Here is a 20,278-nt window from a genome sequence, read left to right on the forward strand (position 1 = left end):
GGTTCTTAACATCACAAAGAACATCCAGTGATAGACTGTTTTTCAATATTTCTACACTGATTTCATAAAAGAAGCAGTTTTTACTTTGGCTTAAACGTGGGGATTGTTTAATAGACATTCTTTATGACTGCACTATTAAAGCAAGCAGAAAACTCTTGTGTATTATTATATGCATTTATTTTTAATGTCAGCATGGCAAGTTTCATGTCGCTGGATATGGTGGGATCTTCAAGTTTACAACACATTTCTCAGTGTGTACGTGATGATTCCTCAATAAAAAATAAGTAAGTAATGACTGACAACCTGGAGCCGGGTTTTCACAGAGCCCCTGATCTTACTAATTTTCAAAAAATTAATTATGCATTGTTTAAGAGAGATAGTTATTCAGTGTAACTTCAATTAATACCCTGACAGTGATAACAATGGTTAACCCTAAATGCCCTCTAATTTTTGCCAAAGCTGCCTTTCCACTGCTTGCTCACTTTTTTAGATCTGTATTTCCCTATCAGTCAGGGGAGACAGACTGTCTGCGGAGAGCAGGTGATCATTATCTACCATGCTCGGTGGACAGACAGGCCTGCTGTTCATGCTTCACTGTATGTGGGTGGTATGCTGGTGCTCTGATACCTGCAGGTCTCAATACTCCTCTGTCGTATACAAAGTGCTGGAAATACCCAACTATCGTGTGCCTCTGAGTTGATGTGTATAAAGCTGTTAAATAAAGCACTTGTGCAAGTGCAATTTTAAAGTAATTGTACTTTGCTTGAGTATTTTCATTTTCTGCAACTTTATGATTTTACTCTGTTACAGTGCTGAGACAAATATTGTACTTTTTACTTCACTGCATTCATACCTTCAGTTGACAATAACTTGGCAGATTCAGATTAATCATAAAAAAAGATAATCAACAAATAAATTATTATGTCATCAAAAATAAATAAAGAAAAAAAACAATATTTTGCATGTTCACAACATGAAATTTAATTAATCTAATTTCACAATTTTTAATATAAGGTCTTTGTTTTCGTCATTTGCAAACTTACGGGTCAGGTACTGTACCTTAATAAGTGGTTAAACTCATGGGTGTATTACCGAACAGCCCAACCGTGTCCAAGCCCAGGGACCCAAGGGCTCAGGGGGGCCCTAAACCAAAATTCTCTGCAAGAAGTCTCTGTTACTGACTTTGCATTTCTTGTGCAAAGTGCCTTATCATCATGTCAGTAACAGAGCCCCAAAAGTCCTTAATAAAAAAGAAAGAAAAATAATAATAATAATAAAGATATGATCAAAACATTCACTTTCAAGATGCTGCAAGAAAGTAAGAAAGAAACATCATGGTGCATTTTAAGTCAGTTCTTCTATCCTCAGTTAATTTCTAGTAATTTCGTTAATTTCTAGTAATTTCTGTTATGTGCATAATATGTCACATGTTAAATAAATATATAAAAATGCTTTACAATGGTAAAGTCATCTGTTGTAAATGAAAAAGATTAAAAAAAAAAAAAAGAAATAGACTGAACATCAAATACAATATATGGACAGACATGGGACACATAGGCTTTGATCGTCCTGCTCCGGAGTGATAACATTTTGATACTTTCTTTCTGATCACAGTCCTGTGAACCCTGTGACCCCCCCCCAAAAAACTGCGCTGTTTCCCATACTGTGACTTAAACAGTGTGAGAAACACGGCGAGATGAAAGAAGGGAATAAGTGCAGCGCTCCGTACCTGTGGGAGGAGTGTTTGCACCTGCGGAAAATCACACAGCGCTAACTCTGTCAGACGCAATTGCAGCTTTTAGCCTCAGCAGGACGCAGCAGCGGACACCTGAGCCATGGATGCATCGGAGGAGTCCCCCACCGAACATGCAGCAAAGCTGCAAAATATCAGCTCCAGCTCGCCCCCGTCTGAGCCCGAAGGTGCACAGGCGACAGACCAGCAGGTGAAGCCACCGTATTCATACGTGGCTCTCATAGCCATGGCCATTAAGGACAGCCGCGACAAGAGACAAACGCTCAGCGGAATATACGACTACATCATCTCCAAGTTCCCCTACTATGAGAAGAACAAGAAAGGATGGCAAAATAGTATAAGACACAATTTGTCTCTGAATGAGTGTTTCATTAAGGTGCCAAGGGAGACCGGAGTGGACAGGAAGGGCAACTACTGGATGCTGGATCCCGCCTTTGAGGACATGTTTGACAAGGGTAACTACCGGCGGCGGAGAAGGGTGAGGAGACCCTACAGACCCCCGAGTGTGCAGTACCTGACCGGGAACTCCGTGGACTATCCCGAGCCCCTCTACCTTCAGCCTTATGTGAGTCCAAACTCCTGGAGTCTGTCCCAGCCGACCGGATACCCAACACAGGTCATCAGTGGACACCCCCGCAGCGTGTCCCCCAGCGGCCCGGTGAGTTCGTACTGCTCGCCTTCCCACTTCCGTCACTCGCCATACGGCGCTTACCACCGACACCCGTCCGTGCTGGTGCCCCACAACGGCTGCCCCTACGGCGGAGTGACCCAGCCCATGAGCCCCAGCGGAGGCACCGTGTCAGTGGCGTGTAACTACCCGCCGCTCAGCACCTACTCACGGCAGGCGGAGGCGCCGCTTGCTTATTCATTTGACCATTAGGAGTTATTACAACCACTGACGGCCAGTTCACTGACTCAAGGTTCATCTGTTTCACCATTACAGGCTGTCATACTTTGTTGGTCCAGTTGTTTGGGAGTTTAATAAGGTGTAAAGTTGTTGATTAATTGTTAAACAAGCTGTTTAAGTTACAGGTGCAATGCAAACATTTAATTTATATCCATTCTGTTTGAGAATTAGGCTTTTTTGCAACTAAACAAACTTGTGTTTTTTTTGTTATTTTTTTTAAGTGTTTTTTTAAAAAAAAATTTTTATTTTTTTTTTTTTTTTTTTTTTTACATTTTTACATTTGTATTGCTTTTTTGTTTCAATATTATTATTATTATTATTGAAAATGCCTGTAATATTGCAACTATGTTATTTATTTATTTTATCTTTTAGATCTAATTCTCTGAGCTACTATGCAACAGTTGGTGACACAGAAGCACTGATCAGTTTTCTTATTCTGTTGTGAATGTTTACCCGATGTAAAATACATCATGTTTGTTAAAATAAAATGTTATTTTTGCATCAAATATTTTCATTAGTTTTCTTACTCCTCTACTAGCCTATTTATTATTGATGTTTCTATCTATTACTTCATTTTAAGCCAATGCAAAAGTTATTACTTTTAAGTTTAGTCAAAGTTTTAGGGGTTGGCCTGTTATGTAAACTTTAATGATGATTGTAACTGATGCATAGAGCTTACACGTAGTTTATCTCTCTATATAAGCTTTGTTGAAATGATCAGATGGACTGTCCTCAAAACCTGCGTATATCAGTCTCCCTCCATGATCACTGGTGGATAAGATAGGTTACTCATCTCCTACCAGAAACAAGGCACTCTATTAAAAGTCATGCATTCAAAAATTCTACTTAAGTAAAAGTACAGAAATATTAGAATTCGGGCAACTTAAAATACCAGAAGAAAAATTACTCATCATGCAATATGGTCCATTTTAGAATAATAGTATGTTATTGGAATAGAATTATTGATGTATTAGTGGTTATGTCACATTAATGCAGCATGGTGAAGGTGATTTTAAGTAATCTACTTTTTAAAAAAATTAGATTTTAACCTATAATCATGCATTTATTTATAGATTATAATTATTATTGTAATATTAATCTGACTATGCAATGTTACTGGTTGTAAAATAAGTGTAGTAGAGGAAAAAATGTACATTTTTTACTGAATTGCACCAGAGCAACTGTATAAAGTAGCAAATAATGGAAATACTCAAATACAATTATCTTTCCAGCAATAGCCATAATAATTGAATTAGGCATGATAGTTTAGGTTATAGGATTCAGCTAAATCAGAAACTCATGTTTCAGATGATCATTTTTCTTGACAGCATATACATACATGTACTCTGTGTGAAAGGTTAAAGGCCAACTTCTTCAACAATAAACCATGCCAGGGAAAATAAAAATGAAATGGTACCCTCCCGCATTCCAACACTATCGTGCTCTCCTACTACTACACTGCACGGTGCTTGGAATCAAACAAAGGTTTGGTTCATTTCTATTTTAAAAAATACTTCCACCAAAAACAATCAACATATTGAGAAAACGTTTTATATCCGTGCAATAGTTTAACCACGGTTGGTTTAAGTGAATAGTACAGTCGAAAAGAAGGTATGAATAACTAATATTGGAACGCGTCCGGGAAGTTACGCATGTTCCGTTTCCGTTATATGGGCGTGAACAAAAGGGGATCTTTTACCGCGTGCGCTCTCGCGCCGTGTTTTGCGGCACCGTAACAACATTATATTTCTCATGTTATTAGCTCACCTGTCGTCAGTGTCATTGGAAATGGAGGCGTTTAATCAGCTTCTGTTGGAATATCCTGAGCTAATGTACAGTGGAGTCGGAGCTACGGCGGTTGTCGCCGGTGGAGCGCTGATATACAAAATTGCTAACAGGTAACTTCAAGGTTTTGCACTGCGGCGTATGTTTTTAGCTAGATTCACGTCGGTACAAGTTAGCAAACAATGTTAAAACTTGCATTTTTTTTCAAAATTGATGCAGTCCAACAATTATAGCATTGCCAACAAAAATGTCTTAATATGTTTCCTATTTCTCAAGAGTCGTCTGTTTAGCTACCCTAGCAGGAGCGCTAACTGTGCTAGCCGTAGTGCTAACTAACTTATTAGCGTTTAGTTTTTTTTTTTTTTTTGTTTTTCAAACTTTTACCGTTAAGATAAAGTTAGTAAGTTTAACTACTTGAATGCACACACTTTGTAGTTTTTGTTTTTGGAAGCCACTGTGTGCATAAGTCTATAAAATATTGATTCAGCGTGATTGTTTTGATTTTGTTTATGTAGTATCAAAATAACAAATTAAAAAATAATAAATCTTAGCATAGTCTGTAAGTATTAGATAGACATATGTATAGTAGCTAGTCTACACAGTGTAATGAATATACTATAATACACTAATACTAAAATAGTAAATAGGTCCATAAGAACATACTACTGCCCGTATACATTAATCAAATTTGCTTAAGTTATATTTTTCAGAATGCAGTGAGGTTGAGTGGAAGAATAAAATGTGCAAATAAGCCATGTGCAAGAAAAAGATGTGCAAATTGACACTGCAGATTGACATGATCTTTGACTCAATTGACTTTGTACTCCATTTACTCAATTTATACTTGGAGACTGATGTAGTACTGTATCCCACTGCTGGCAAACAGACCTTAGAAATACATTACTAGGTGTCATTGATAGAATCATGTTGCATTATGTCTTATTTACAGAAAGAAGCCCACCCATGCAAACGTGAACTGCTGGTTCTGTAATGAGAATACAGTGGTGCCTTATGGGAACAGGAACTGTTGGGACTGCCCTAACTGTGACCAGTACAATGGATTTCAAGAGGTAGGTGCCAAAAGTGAATGACACGTGAATTATTTTAACATGTCAGGAAATTGCAGTGAATTAATTTCTTATTTTATTTTTGCCTGTGCTGTAAAATGTATAAAATATATGTTTATTGGTGTTGAACTTGTTTTCAGAATGGGGATTACAACAAACCTATTCCAGCTCAGTACATGGAGCATCTGAACCATGGAGTGTCTGGTAGCCTTCCCTCATCTGAGACGCCCAAGACACAGCAGTGGGTCAACTGTCAGATGCTGCTTTGCAGGAGGTGCAACAACAACCAAACTGTAAAGATCAAGCAGCTGGGCACATTTATCCCAAGGGATGATGTATGTACTTCGTTCTTTTCTATTCACTACAATGCTGTCGTCATTGTTATCATGACTAACCAGTGTAAACACTACATTTATTATTTTTGTCTCATTTGTAGGAGAACTACGATGAGGAAATTGATGCCTACAAGCATCACTTAGAGCAGACCTATAAGTTATGCCGGCCGTGTCAGACAGCAGTGGAGTACTACCTCAAATATCAAAACCGTCAACTGCGAACTGTGCTCCTAAACCATCAGCTTCGACGCAGCCGAGAATCAGACAAGGGCTTCGTAAAGGTCAGTGCTATCAAAACTCCAAAACTGGCAAGCAGAGTGTGTGAATGAATGAATTTACCTAGAACACAGTAAGGCTTGATGGGTAACAACATGCTGTGGAGTGTTTACGTTTCAGCCAAAAAGTAAATCAAATGATTATACATGATTTTTAAGAGCAGTGTATTACACATAACAATGAACAACATGTACATAAATTGCATTAAAGTTCTGTTGTATTTTGTCAGATAATTAAAATAATGAATCTGTCACTGTTGCTCAGTGGGAGATTTGAGTACAAAATCTTCATAATCATTATATACTCACTGAGGTGATCATCATAGTTAAAATCTACACAAACTATAGTTTTTTTTTAAGAAAAGATAATCTCACATTGTTTAGTATCATAGCAGCTTGTAAATCACACACATTTTCAGCAGAGAGACCTAATCAAGTATGTATTTATGAAGTTCCTCCCCGAGCTTGGGAAAAGGAAGCTGCCCAAATTTAAACTCGATTATGATGGTCTGTTATTTCTTACTTATAATCAAAGTAATTTGTTTATCTTGAGATATAAGAGCAAAAATGTCATTAAGTTCTTGCTTGTTATAATTCCTTTCAACTACTTAACATGTTTCAGAACCAAAAAGAAAAGTCCACAGTTGTTATAACTTATTACTTTTTAATACCTGGTCTGTCATTCCTACTCTAGTTTGTTATTTATACTGGTGTATGTTTTTATTTTATTGTACATGACTTTAAGCCACCTCAATTAAATATAGTAAAAGTGTTACCAATTTCATCTTATAACATAATAAAAACTACCCCCATCGATCTGGTCTGTTTATACTGCATGTATCTGGTTTCTAATTACTAACTCAAACTTGATGCTGACATTGCCAATTTTTTATTAAAAAAACAATATGGCCTATGGAGTGCAGAGGGGTTTTGTTTTCTTCTGCAACGCCAGTAGTAATTATAGTCCTAAATACATAATGTGTTTTTGACACATTTTGACAATTTAAGCCCTCAGAACATTTACATTTTGATGCCAAAAGAGGTGTTTTCAATTGGTTTCATTTAATTGGCCTTCTGTTGCCTGATCTCATTTTAATATGTCCACATTAGTCTTTGCGTGGCTTATTGATTTCCACATGTTGTGAAAATGTCAGGATTCACACTGAAAGCATCCTCTCTCTCCCACAGAGCTCCTATTCTGTGTCTTCTCCCACGGGTGTCATTCTGTTACGGGCCCTTGCCTTCCTGATATGTGCTTTCCTAGTTGCTACATCTTTGTGTGACTTGCCAAATCAGCCTGCTTCGCTTAGTGGCCCACAGACACTAAGTGGTGGAGTCATTCCTCCAAAGCCCAAACCCCAGAATGAATCCACCTCCAACAACGAAAGCAGCGGAGGTGTTCCTGTGTGGCAGGGTCTGCTGGAGCTGGTGCCAGACAAGGCCATAGAAAATGCCAAGCTGGTGTGGCAGCATGGAAAGGACAACCAGCTGGTTATAGTCTCTGTTGGCCTGTTGACTTGTCTCTCTGCTGTCTTCTTAGCAGGACCTGCGAGGTAAGCAGCCTCTCTAATTGCCTTTGGAAATCCAGGAGAACTTTAAGCAAAAACAATCTGCATGCTTATATTTTGCTACAATTCCAGGTTGAGGAGAATTGATGCCGTGTCCTCTGTCCTGTGGTTCTTCATCCTGTGCCTCTTCCTCGCTGAGAGCTACTTGACTGATACCTTGGGTTGGATGGACATAGCCAAGCTCAGTACCGTCTCCCTCTGTTGCCTAGTCAGCTTTGCCGCTGCTGTGGCAACTCGCAAACCACTGGGGCCAAGAAGAGCCAGATATCGAAGGTCAGAATCTGAGCAGTAATATTCAAATTGTGTTTGAAACATGGGAGTTCGTAAAGAGTCCTTTTTCCGTTAGAGGTTTGTTCTCATTAGAAGCCGTTCAGAACATAATCTATAAGTGTTCCATGAAAAAGGGCAACGAACAAGCTGTTTTTAATTCAGTTTTTTTACTCATAACCCTGCTCTTTTACTGCTGTGTGTGAATGATTGCGAGTATATGACACGTGGAACGTAGGATTGTGTGTGTGGCCCATGATGTGACAAAAACACTAAAATTTCACCTTCAAGCACACATCAACATCTGTAATGTGTAAAAAAAATCTTTAGGTGGTAAACTGTATTTATACACAAAAATAAGATGATAATCTCTGTGATTAGTAACAGATCTCTCTATGACTTAAAGATAGATTTCTTATTTTTGGGATACTTCAATGAGAGAAATTGACAAGGGAGTCTCTCAGGAATCATGTAATCTAAAAGGAAAGATTGAGAATACAATTGAATATCATTAGTCACCAAAACTCTTTACAATAAGACTTTACCGAAAGTGTTTCGTGGGATATTGTGCCTCTCAATTCCATCCTTTTTTAATAATCTTTGATTACACTGATAATTCCTTTTTAACTATAACGTGTGATAGACTAACTGTTTTTGTGCCAATAATGTGATTTTTACATTTAACTACCGAACTAGTACTAAACTAATCTATGTATTCTACACTATGCTAGAATGTTTAAAAGCATTTTGAATGTACTTATTTATTAACACTGGTGTAGCTGTGGGCTGATAATCATTGACTAACTCCAGCTCATTGCATCAAGTACTAACATGAAGACACTACAGGCCATTCTCAAGATGCGGCTTTCTTCTGATTGCATCCCTCCTATGGTGTGCCCCGTCATCTACAATTTCTGAACAAACAATGTCCTTGGATATTATTAAGTGTTCATCGCAAGTCCTTTTGAAGCCACTGTTAATGTATAACTGATGTCTGTGAGGAATCTCTTAGGAAAACAACATCAGCGCTAAAGCAAGTCGTCAGTTTTCAAGGCAGAGCTGGGTGTTTTTCCGTTTGTGTGATGTTTTTGTAGTGAAGTGGCTGCTGCTGCATTTTCATCCTGACAGCCGCTGCGTACAAATTTTTTGACTCTTGATCGATGTAACAGTAGACGTTAATGTGCTAATTTGAGAATGTCAACCCTTGCCTGGGAATAGCAGTCACTAATTCATATATGCATTCCAAAAATTCTGTTATTAGTCCAAAAAACTTGCCTTTTGCTGCTCTTTTACCGTCTGCATTGTTGTGATCTTGTGCCTCTGTGATTTCCATTTTGATCATGCTTCAGTTTTTTTCCTCTCCCTTGAAATTAAGCATTTTCTTCACTGTAAACCAGTAATCCCTGCAGAACATTCTGCCTTGTATAACACATTTTAATTATTTTTTTGTTACTCTCTGCCAAGTCGAAAGCTGACGCTTTAAAATAGTGCCTACCCGGCAGATGCTTGTCTCGACATTTGTGTGAGGTTATCATGTCTGAGTAGTAGTTTGTGATGGCCTTGTTGTATCAGTGCACAACTACATGGCAGTAAATCTTTCAAGTGTGAAATAAGACTACAACAGCGAGCAAGTTCTCTGCACAACGTAAAAATCAAAGTTATGGTTTGATTTGTAAAGTAAGTTTAAGAAATTAGTTTCAAGTCCGGCTCAAGTGAGGTGTTAAGACTCTTTTTTTTTTCATATTCCAAATTTCAATAAAACAAGCAAGAAGAAAGAACACAATGCATTAATATGTGCAGCTGAAAATATTAGATTTTCTCAGCACTTACCTGTTTGCCTTAGAGCCTGTTCATACCTAGTATAAACATGCATTTCGTTGATCTGAATATAAGTGGACCATCAAGACACATCGCCGCTCCCCCCTGTGTCTGTCATGAGTCTCCAGCTGACCACTTTTGATAACTACCTGTATCACTTAAACTAGAAGGTCACAAAGCCCCATTCAGTTATTTCGTCCACACTCTTTTGAGCTGCATGCTAGCATGCTTGCCAGTCAAGTCTGTAGTAGTGTCAGTACAGCTGGAGACATCTGTAAGCAGAATTCAACCGTCTCCTTCCATAGGACAAAACGATGGACTGTCACGCAACACTTTATCTGACTTATCCTTGAATGTACAAGTTGTATAGTGTTAGCCCGCAATCATCAAAACAACCATCACATCCTGCTCTGAAGTTCTTATTGGCGATGCATCAGGAGGTATTAGCATTAACACTACAAAAAATATGTGGTCAAATACATCCCAGAAAACCTTGGCAAGTGGTTTGAGTGATTGGATCACGACGCATCTTAGTGCTCATTTACACTTGTATTTAGAACAGTTCTCTTGTGACCAAATCTGCCAACATGCATGTTGGTGTAAACAGGCCTCTAGTCACTTACTCAACTTACCAACATCCTAACATGTTGATTTATTGAAAACACTGATGGACGTTCTAGTTGCATGCGCTAACATTTTACCTCCTTGTGAATTTATTTTAGCCAACCCATTTTATTTTACTTTTTTGGAATGTATGGGGGTATAGCTATTTGACGGTGATGTGAAAAGGTATTACAAACTATTAGCTGTAGAGTGTTTGTAGACTGTATTTGATAGAGTACTGTAACTGTGGAATTTAAGTAGCATGTCGCATGTTAAAGACGTTGTTTTTTAGCTTATGAGGAAAGTATTAACTGCAACTCATTCAGGGTAATTTCCATGCTTTAAAGCTGCGATTTGCCTCTGAAAAAATGTAATGGAAATAATTCAGTGCTATATAGTGCTCTAGCGTGGGATTTGAGATCGATATTGAGTCATCGTGCCAGAGAATCTACAAGTAATTACATAGAGGGACTGGGTTTTTTTTTTATACCTTTTTTAATAAGCTGAATCATGTGACAAGCAGCATTTTAGGCTTTTGACGAAGAAAATATTTTATCAGAATTAAAGCCCATTGCAAAACTGTTCTCCACCCTGATGAAATAATGATAGCCAAAAACCTTAGTGTGCTAGAGAAGGATTTTGCAACATGTTCAAATTTTTATGGGCTTGCACGGAAACTGGTCTGAACCTTGTTGTATGTGCATTCTTAAATATAATATTCCAGTCATCTCTACCATATTTTTTTGCATACGTTAGGTATATCTAATAATGTGTTATCTTTTGCCAAACTTTTACATGCTGTGCTAAAATATTTATGTTTGTGTGCATGTTTGTTACACTATAATGTATGAGTAATATCGAGCCTGAGTATTTGGTTATTTGTGTGTATGTGTGTGTTTTGTTAAAGAATACCTGTTTCTACCTTTTAAGCTGTATGACTGTTAACCTCCAATGGTGTCACGCATGTAACTCTAGAAGCACTACAGTTAAACTTCTATGGTACTTTGGTACTTTTTGCTAATTTAAACTGCCAAATTCAACTGTAGCATCGTACCATTGCCACAAATACATTTTGTGGTGTTTTAACAGTGATAGATGTAGGTCTACTCCTTTTTTACTAATGTAGTTATGAATGTTAATGTTTTTACCGCACTGTATGGATATTCAGTTTGTAGCAAGATTGTGTCATAACTAAATGTGTGTGCGTGCGCGTGTCTGTTGCAGAAACACTAAAGGCATAAAAATTTAAAGGTTAACATGCCAAATCTTGATACTTTATACACAATTGAAGCAATAATTTGCTATTTCAAGATATACTATAAATAAGCTAATGAACTATATCTCTATTTGATCATTTACCATGTGTTTTATATATTGTGCTGTAGGCTCAAAATTTGAGCTCCGTCCATGTTGAAAGGTTTCCTGCAACAAACATACATACGGTACCCAATAAAACGTACTGCGTTTTGGGTGCTCACATGTTGAAATCGGGTGTCTTTCTTTTAATGTCAGGCTCCAGTTTGCAGACTTTGTAGGAATGCTTTACTGTACATGATCTGTAATAAACAACTGCTGAATGGATCTGCCTTCTCTGTTTGTTTTCAACACAAACATCGTATTTCCGACTTGTGTATGTTTCTCCTCACTTGTTTAATAAGAAGCTTATCTGCAATGGAATATAAACCTCTTTGAGAAATAATGATGGGCCACTGACTGCATGTTGTGGAAATGTGAGAGAGTTGAGCTGTATCGGAGAGCAGCTTTTCTGATGCAGCTTTTGTTCTGTCCGAGCTGTCAGCTGCTGCATGTTGTCCAACAGCTGCAGCAGCATTTCGGTGACAGCTGCCATTAATAGTGCTCATATTAATTGGATATCAGGGCTCTATGGTACAAAGTTTGTGCACCTTTTGGATTCAGACATTCCTTGTGCCTTTATATGTATTTCAGAGATTATTTTTTAATGTCATGTATGGTGTATATTGACATTGTGGAACAGAGAAATCATATTGGAAGACCACTTTCTTTTTTGAAAATCCAGAGTTCTTAAAGCTCTGTTGTAATGCTCTGTGTGTGGAGTCATCTCCTTGAACGCTACCATTTTGCACAAAAACACATGATGCTTTTTTTTCAGTATTTAAACATTTTGACAGTCTTGTTATAACTTTGATTTCAGGTAGTAGACCGTTCCATTGCTCTTGTGTTGCAGATACCTTGCAGGCAGCTCTGCAGTCCCCCCCTTCTGCAGCCAGCCTCCTTTGCTCTCTCCGGACCTGGCAGACTCCTTTGTCCCCACCCCGCCGCCCAACCTCTCCATGCTCATCAACCGCCAGCAGAGTCCTCGCGAGCGCAAGGCTTCCCCCTCCTCTCTGCCCGGGCGCCTCAACAGAGCTCTCTGTCTTGGCACCATCCCCTCCCTTACAAGGACAGGTAACATTAAAATGATTAATTCTGTATATTCCGTAAGAATTGAAAAAAAAACCCAATTTGGCTCAATCTTAACATGGGGCGCTGATCACATTTGGTGCCATGTAATTTACTTGTGGTTTAATAGCTAAAAAAAAACTTGGTGTTGTGCGAATTATTTTTCAAGTACTTGGTCACTTATTTAAACTGGGTCAAACAGGAATATACAACCTACTTCAGCCAACAGATATTGTTGCATGGCTTTCCTTAGCCGTCTAATGTGTTCGATCTTGAGTTGCTTCTTGCTTTGCATGCAAAACAGATTTATATTCGATATGATACAGAAGCCTCAGTAGGTTTTCTAGAAAAGATTTGTCTGAAGGAACATTGTGCAGATTAATAAAACCTTGCCAGTTCTCTCTGCAGGGCAAACTATGTAATGGAAACATTGTTTCTTATTGGCCTTTCAGTACTGTTTGTACTTACTGGCAAACATGCATGCAGATACAAATATATCTCTAATAAGGTAATATTGGCTGATTAGTTTAGCTGGGGTTTTTTTTATATTGTGTGATGAAATCACGTAATGTGTATTTAACATTTTGTAATATGATGCTACACCTACTATCCACTTACTTTAAAGCTGTTCTAAATGCAGCTTTAAAATCAATAATTTAAAGCTGCATTCAGCGCTGAAATGTTTGCTCAACTAATCAAATTATCGATAGGAAATTAATCGGCAACAGTTTTGAAAAATCTATCACTCATTTGTCACATGTCAAGCAAAAAATAGCTAACATCATCTAGTTCCAGCTTATCAGTCATGGGGATTTGCTGCTTTTCTTTGTCTTATGTAATAGTAAACCAAGTATTCATAGATTTTGGACTGTTATCTCAACAAAACAAGATATGGGAAGATGTCACCTTAGGTATTAATAATTGTAATCAACTTTTTTTTTAAGCCACTCTGACCTTTTTATTGACAAAGGATTATTTGAGAAAATTTAGATTACCAGATAAATCAATAGTGAAAATGGATTGTTGCAGCCCTAGATGTATTTATATTTTTTCTCACTAGGGGGCAGAAATTAATAGATTAACATGACAGATCCCAACCATATACCAGAAACTTCTAAAATCAAATGTGTCCATGTGAAGTTACCTAATTCAAGGTTTATCAGACACAACACATTAGCTTTTATTTAGAGCTGTCTCTCTGCAGGTCTGAGGAGAGCCCTGGTTCATGGTTGTAGTTAATGGTGGACTATTATGTGTTTATTTTCAGACTCTGGTTACCTGTTCAGTGGAAGCAGACCAGCATCACAATACAAAGACTCTCCGCCCTCAGGTATTTAAACTTGTAGTGATTTTGTGATCTCAACTCAACACTCTATTTTAAACAGGTCTTAACCCTTTAAAAGCACTTGATTGAATTACATTTTTTTTTCTCTTTTGTGCCACAGACTATTTTTCACTGATTTCTGGGAGCCGCCCATCATCCCCGGGTCCCTCTCCAACCCCTTCAGTAGCTGGGTCAGTTACATCCAGTTCAAGTTCTGCCAGACGGCGGCCCCTCATCAGCCCTGCTCGCCTCAACATCAGCGGCAGGAAACTGCGGCTTTTCTCCACGGAGCCAGAACCCGCGCTCATGTCCCCATCTGTGTCTTCATCCCACTTCAATGTAAAGTCAACCTCCTCCATTTACAGCAGCTGCTTTTCACCTGACATATCACCCTTCCAAAGCCAAAATGGTAAGTACAGCTGAGGTTAAATTGTGCAAAGTAAAAAGTTGAATTTTTGGGTTATTAACAACGTGCACTGCAGTACACCTTAGTGTCATTTGTGATATCACCACCAGATGGCAATCTTTCTCAAATCCTACATATGGCGGCTTGACAGAGAGACATATTCATCAATGTTCATCAATAAATCCAAGTTGATTTAAGTGGTTCCATTGCTGTGCAGATTTGAGTTCTTTGTTAAGGGACGGCAGTGTGATTGAAGAGGAAGAGAAGCAAGGCAGCTCCTCTGAGTCCTCCGCATGCATGGTTGGCACCACTACGCAGGGACCTGAGAACACCCCTCCTCCAGAAGGTAACCAGTATGATTTAAACATGACAGGGAGATGGATGTTGTGTCAGAAATCACATTTAATTTTGGTCCCACTCCTTTTTTTTCACTGGATGCTAAACAGTGTCATGACCTTAGACCTTTATAAATAAAATGGTAGGCCTTGTTTGACATTTTAAAGGATCGGCTCACATTCAGTCAAGTCTGTCTTAAAACAATACTCACATGTTTATGTACATTTAGAGCACTATAGATTAAAAAAAGTGGCTAGCCCAAGGCACACCTGTGACATAATCATGCTGTGAAATCAGCATTTTGATAAGCAACACCTGTCACGTGGATGGATTATTTTGGCAAAGGAGAAGTGTGGTTTTGAACAGATATGTACACAAAATTTTAGAGAAGTAAGTTTCATGGGTACACATAAAAAAAGTCTTTGTAATTACATTTAAAATAGGCAAAAATAGGAACAAAAACAAAAATATTCCTTCATATCTATCTATATATCTATGAGAATAAGGAGTGTTTCAAACACTTCTGTATAACACTGAACAACCACTTTCCCAAAAGGCAACAGGTCAAAATAGGCTATGAAACTGAAAAGCATTACTTGGGCTATATAACTGCTAATATCAAAATCCATTAAATAATTAAAAAATAAAACTTTTGCATTACGATTACCTTGACTAGTTTCAGTTCACATTGCCTATATTTAAACATTCAAAGCAGCCAAACATGAATCATTTGGGTGATCAGCCTGTTAGACTGACTCACAAACCAATCCTGTTGTGCTAACAATAACATGTGTTGCTAACGGCGTACGGCTTAATTTCCGGTCTGAATTCTCAATTTTTGTTCCTCATAACATGAGTCAGTCTACACACTGTGTGTTTTGTTTACGGCTGCATGCACCAGAACATGAGCCCAGTACCCCAGGGATGGTCCTGCTACATGAACCATTACAGCCCTGGTTTAGAAGCAAAGCGTTCATCCAGAATTCACCTATCACTTCTTCTTTTTTACATTTCTTTTTTTAAGTTGCAGTCTTATGCTCAAGCAGTTTACATTATTTCTTCTCCTTGTCCATCCACACTTAATACCCCAAAATGATGAAGCGAATACAGGATTTTAGAATTTTTGCAAATGTGTTAAAAAGGGAAAAACTGAAATATCACACTGACATAAGTATTCAGACCCTTTACTATTACACTTGAATTATATCCCAGGTGCCTCCTTTTTCTCTTTCTAGTCAGGATGTGTCTACACCTTGATTGGAGTACACCTGTGATAAATTCACAGCCTTTTATATAAAAGGTCTCAAAGCTGACAGTGAATATCAGAGCAAAAACCAAACTATGAGGTCAAGAAACTGCCTGCAGATCTCAGAGACAGGCTTTTGTGGAGGATGACTAAAAAAAATGTTTGCTGCATTAAATGTTACCAAAAGCACTGTGGCCTCCATAATTTTTGCATGAAAGAAGTTTGTCAGTGATTCCAGCCTTGAATCTTCTTGGGTATGAGCTCTGCACACCTGTATTTGAGGATTTTCTGCCTGATGGTGACCTCGAGTGGATGGCTATTTTCAGGTCTCTCCAGAGATGTTCAATTTTCAAGTCAGGGCTTTGACTGGGTCACTCAGGGGCGTTCACAGAGTCGTCTCTAAGACATTTAGGGTCAGTGTTCTGTTGGAAGATGAACCTTCGGCCCTGTCTGAGGTCCTGAGTACTTGGCGGCAGGTTTTCGTTTAACGACATCTCTATACTTATGTTGAGATTTCCCTCAGCTCTGGCCAGTTCCCCAACCCCTGCAGCTGAAAACCACCCGCACAGCATGATGCTACCACCACCATGCCTCACCATTGGGATGGTCTTGGGCAGATGGCGATGTCAAACAGTTTAATCTTGGCTCATCAGTGCAGAAAATCTCGTTCATCACAGTCTGAGAGTCCTTTAGGTGCTTTTCTATGTCTTTCACTGAGGAGAAGCTTCTGTCTGGCCACTCTGCTATAAATCCTATTGTTGCTGTGATGGTTGTCTTTCTGGAAGTTTCCCCATGCAGCCTTTCTTTTGCTCAGCCAGAGTCAACATCAAGTTCCTCATCACCTCTCTTACCAATCTTCATCGGCCACTCTGCTTTTTGGAAACCTTTAACACAGCAGACTTTTTGTAACCTTCCCTGCATCTATCCTTTTATGCAAAATAGAAAACCTTCATGTCAGATAGGTGATGCACAATGACAATTCTTATGATACTAATTTTCTTCTGCGTTGACATCTCCAGGATTTGTTAAGAGTCTTCTCTGGCCAGGACTTTTGTTGGTGAGCCTGACTTCCAACCTGTTCTTCGCCGGCCTCTACATGTACCATAACTGGAGATGAACTGCTGGTGATTCTGCTGCTGTTCTCTTGTGACCTGCACAGAGTGAGTCGGCCTCTGGCCTCTGACCTCTGACATCCCTGTCATGTCTGTGGACCTGGCAGTTATTCAGCAATGCCAGAGATCATCACATTTCAGGCTACTTGTTGCTCACTGGTGCTTAGTGAAAATACAGATGTCAACTGATAGATTTTCAACAGCATACCTCCCATGTGATTGGAGTTACGAGAAAACGGTGGTTTTCTTTGTGATTTGTGGTTAATGTTTTTTTTTCTCCTTTTTGATCTGGCCTTGTTTTGGCATCACTGCTCCTCTTACATGAACGCAGGTGCATGTGTAATTGATTTAAAAGGCTCAATTCTTGCACTGATGCTGTGAAATGTGCAATAAACATGTACTGTTAAGTTGATCCTCGGACACAGAGGTTCATGTCTAATACTGATGGTGATGAGTGCATTACCTCCCCCAGTGGATAAACACTTTTGCTTCTCTACAACAGCCAAACGATTATTTAAAAAAAAAACAAAACATTAAGCAGCATGTAACATTTGTGGTGTATAATTAAGTTTTTCCATTTTGGAAATTTGTACAAACTTTCACTTTGTAATGTCATAATCTCACTGCACGCGTTTTCCATTGTGTTTCTTTGTATATTCATCTGGGAAAGAGTGGTGTGTCAAACTCTATCCTGTAATGATGTTTTGTTATACAGTTTACAGTCACCATTTGTAATATTATGCTTATTTATATCTCATACCACGGTGACATGTCACAATCGGTCACTATAGAAATGGTTCTCTTTCACCTAAATGTTTTTTTCACCGTTATCTCCGTTTCACAGGTTGGTTTGAAGAGGGCAATGCTCCTAAGCTCAAGTGCAATGTTAATATATATTTTTTTTATTTCCCAATCTATAAAATGAAATCATGTTCACATTTACATGATGTTTGCTTAAAAATGGCACAAAGATTCAGATGTAGGCCCCCAGTGACTTTTACTCCTCACTAGGGCTGCGCGATATGAAGAACATCAAATATCACAATAATTTTACACTGAGATTTTTGATTAATAATGATTAATGTGGAAGGAAAAGGCAAATAATGGAACAGTCTGGTAAGTTCAGAAAATGTACTGCATTTACAGTAATGCAGCCTTTAAAACCAGGAAAAGAGAACACTTATTATACGATATTTAAATTCTTAGACGGTAACTAGTCTTATATCACAATATTGATATGATATCAACATATTGCCCAGCCCTACTTACAACTGAGCTGTAAAGTAATACATAAGTTATATTTAACTTGTTGTCAAACATCTACATATTAAATTGGAAGGAGTTTGCACGTGTTTTTTTTTCTGAATCTGTTCACTCTTTATGTTTGGTTGTGTTGTATTTTGAATGTTTGAAATTATTCTATTAGAGATGAAGATGTTTTATTATTGTGTGTGTGTGTGTGTGTGTGTGTGTGTGTGTGTGTATTGAACATAAAAAATAGTTGTACATTTTGGACATGTGTAAGATGTATATAAACAGGTTAGTTCACTTATTTTGCTTCACATGTAAAAACACAACTTATGGTAGGCTTTTGGGTGTTTGTTTTCACTTGGAAGAATGTTGTTAAATGGCCACACTTGATTTTTTGAGGGGAAACATTTTATCTTCTTTGAAGAATTACTGGGTTATGTGTTTTTCTCAGACACTTACTGCTTACTTACTACAATTTGAATCTGTGATGACTGAAATGAGTTTGTTTATCTTGAGCCAGAATCATAATTAAAGAAACTTATGTGAAATTAAGTTTCTGAGAAAAATAAACTTGCTACTGAAAGTCACTAAATGACTGGGAATTCTCTAATGATAAGTTCAGAAAAACTATCGTTAGACACCCTTAGGTAATACTTTATTTGGATATTCCGCCAGCAGAGTATTTATAACATCTCATTGTTTTAGTGAATGAGATTCAATAATTCAGCGGTTTCACTTTGTAGATGTTTATTTCTATGACAATTCACTAAATATTCTCTGAATATTTTTTTGAACAATTCACTTAACTGAATAGGCTGTTGAAATGTTAGAAATATAATACTAAAAACTCGACTATCCCGAATAAAGTGTTACCCAACCTTATAATGAATAAAAGTTGCTAAAAGGTATTAGAACCTTTCGCCATACTGTATACAGACTCGTGTAGTTGTACTTGATGTGTACCTTGGTGTATGTTTATTTCTTCTCTGAAGAATGCTCTTTCAGTGAAAGATCATGTACAGGTTGAAATGTAAATCAACTGTTTTGAATTTTCCTGATGAGACAAACCTAATTTCGTAGTTAATGAAAAAATGAATTTATTTTTGAGTTTGTATTTAAAGTGTTATGAAAGTATGTTGTGTGTTTTTTTTCTGGACTTCACTTCTTCATTAAGTTAAATCAAAGGTTTATTTATGTACTCGCACTAAAAGGGTTTGAAGGGTTGTTATGTCACTTTGTTCAGCAAATGCTTGTCTGCAGCATCTGCTGGTCTGTGTGAATGTACTGAACAACACTGATGTGTTTCATGTGGACCCATACTTTTTTAATAAAGTGTTTTTCCTAATTATTGTTAAATATGTGTTGCGTTTCTCCTGTTTATCCAGCTACATAAATCTGCTATTACAGCCCAGCTAGTGTTGTACATTTCTGCAAACCATGGATGTGTTACATTTGTATGTTTTCTTATGTATGATGTGTTTCAGATGTCATGTATGAGCAGCGTTTGTCATCAGGAAGAGGGCGAGGTGTTGGATGGCGTGACACATTAAAGTGGGATGCCTGCAGAGCAACAGACATCAACAGACTAGTATTTGAGACCAACAAAAGCAGGTATTTTTAAATAAGAGTTCAGGACCCCAAACCTAACCCCATATTAACATAGTGTTGTTATAACATAAAACTAAATTGAAATGGAACATTTTTGGATATCTATTAGGGCTGACTTGACTGCCAACTTATCCATAGTTTGCAGGAATGTACAATGTCAACATTTATTCTGGCAATTTTGTCATAATGTGTGTAA

General features: G+C 37.9%; 2 protein-coding genes across 2 annotated transcripts; both read left to right on the top strand.

Moving 5' to 3' along the window:
- The first annotated feature begins 1,740 nt into the window (after positions 1–1,740).
- On the top strand, positions 1,741–3,144 carry foxl2l (forkhead box L2-like). Its single transcript, XM_042492316.2, has one exon. The coding sequence runs from the start codon at positions 1,836–1,838 to the stop codon at positions 2,631–2,633; it is 798 nt and encodes a 265-aa protein (XP_042348250.2). The 5' UTR covers positions 1,741–1,835; the 3' UTR covers positions 2,634–3,144.
- Positions 3,145–4,331: 1,187 nt separating this feature from the next.
- On the top strand, positions 4,332–19,830 carry tmem201 (transmembrane protein 201). Its single transcript, XM_042491463.2, has 11 exons — positions 4,332–4,558; positions 5,395–5,515; positions 5,653–5,847; positions 5,949–6,128; positions 7,311–7,675; positions 7,763–7,963; positions 12,585–12,805; positions 14,067–14,129; positions 14,245–14,532; positions 14,747–14,875; positions 17,131–19,830. The coding sequence occupies exons 1-11, from the start codon at positions 4,413–4,415 to the stop codon at positions 17,226–17,228; spliced, it is 2,007 nt and encodes a 668-aa protein (XP_042347397.2). The 5' UTR covers positions 4,332–4,412; the 3' UTR covers positions 17,229–19,830.
- The last annotated feature ends 448 nt before the right edge of the window (positions 19,831–20,278 follow it).

The sequence above is a fragment of the Plectropomus leopardus genome, chromosome 9 (genome assembly GCF_026936395.1).
Source record: "Plectropomus leopardus strain MGB_pleo_1.0 chromosome 9, ASM2693639v1, whole genome shotgun sequence".
Classification (NCBI taxonomy): Eukaryota; Metazoa; Chordata; class Actinopteri; order Perciformes; family Serranidae; genus Plectropomus; species Plectropomus leopardus.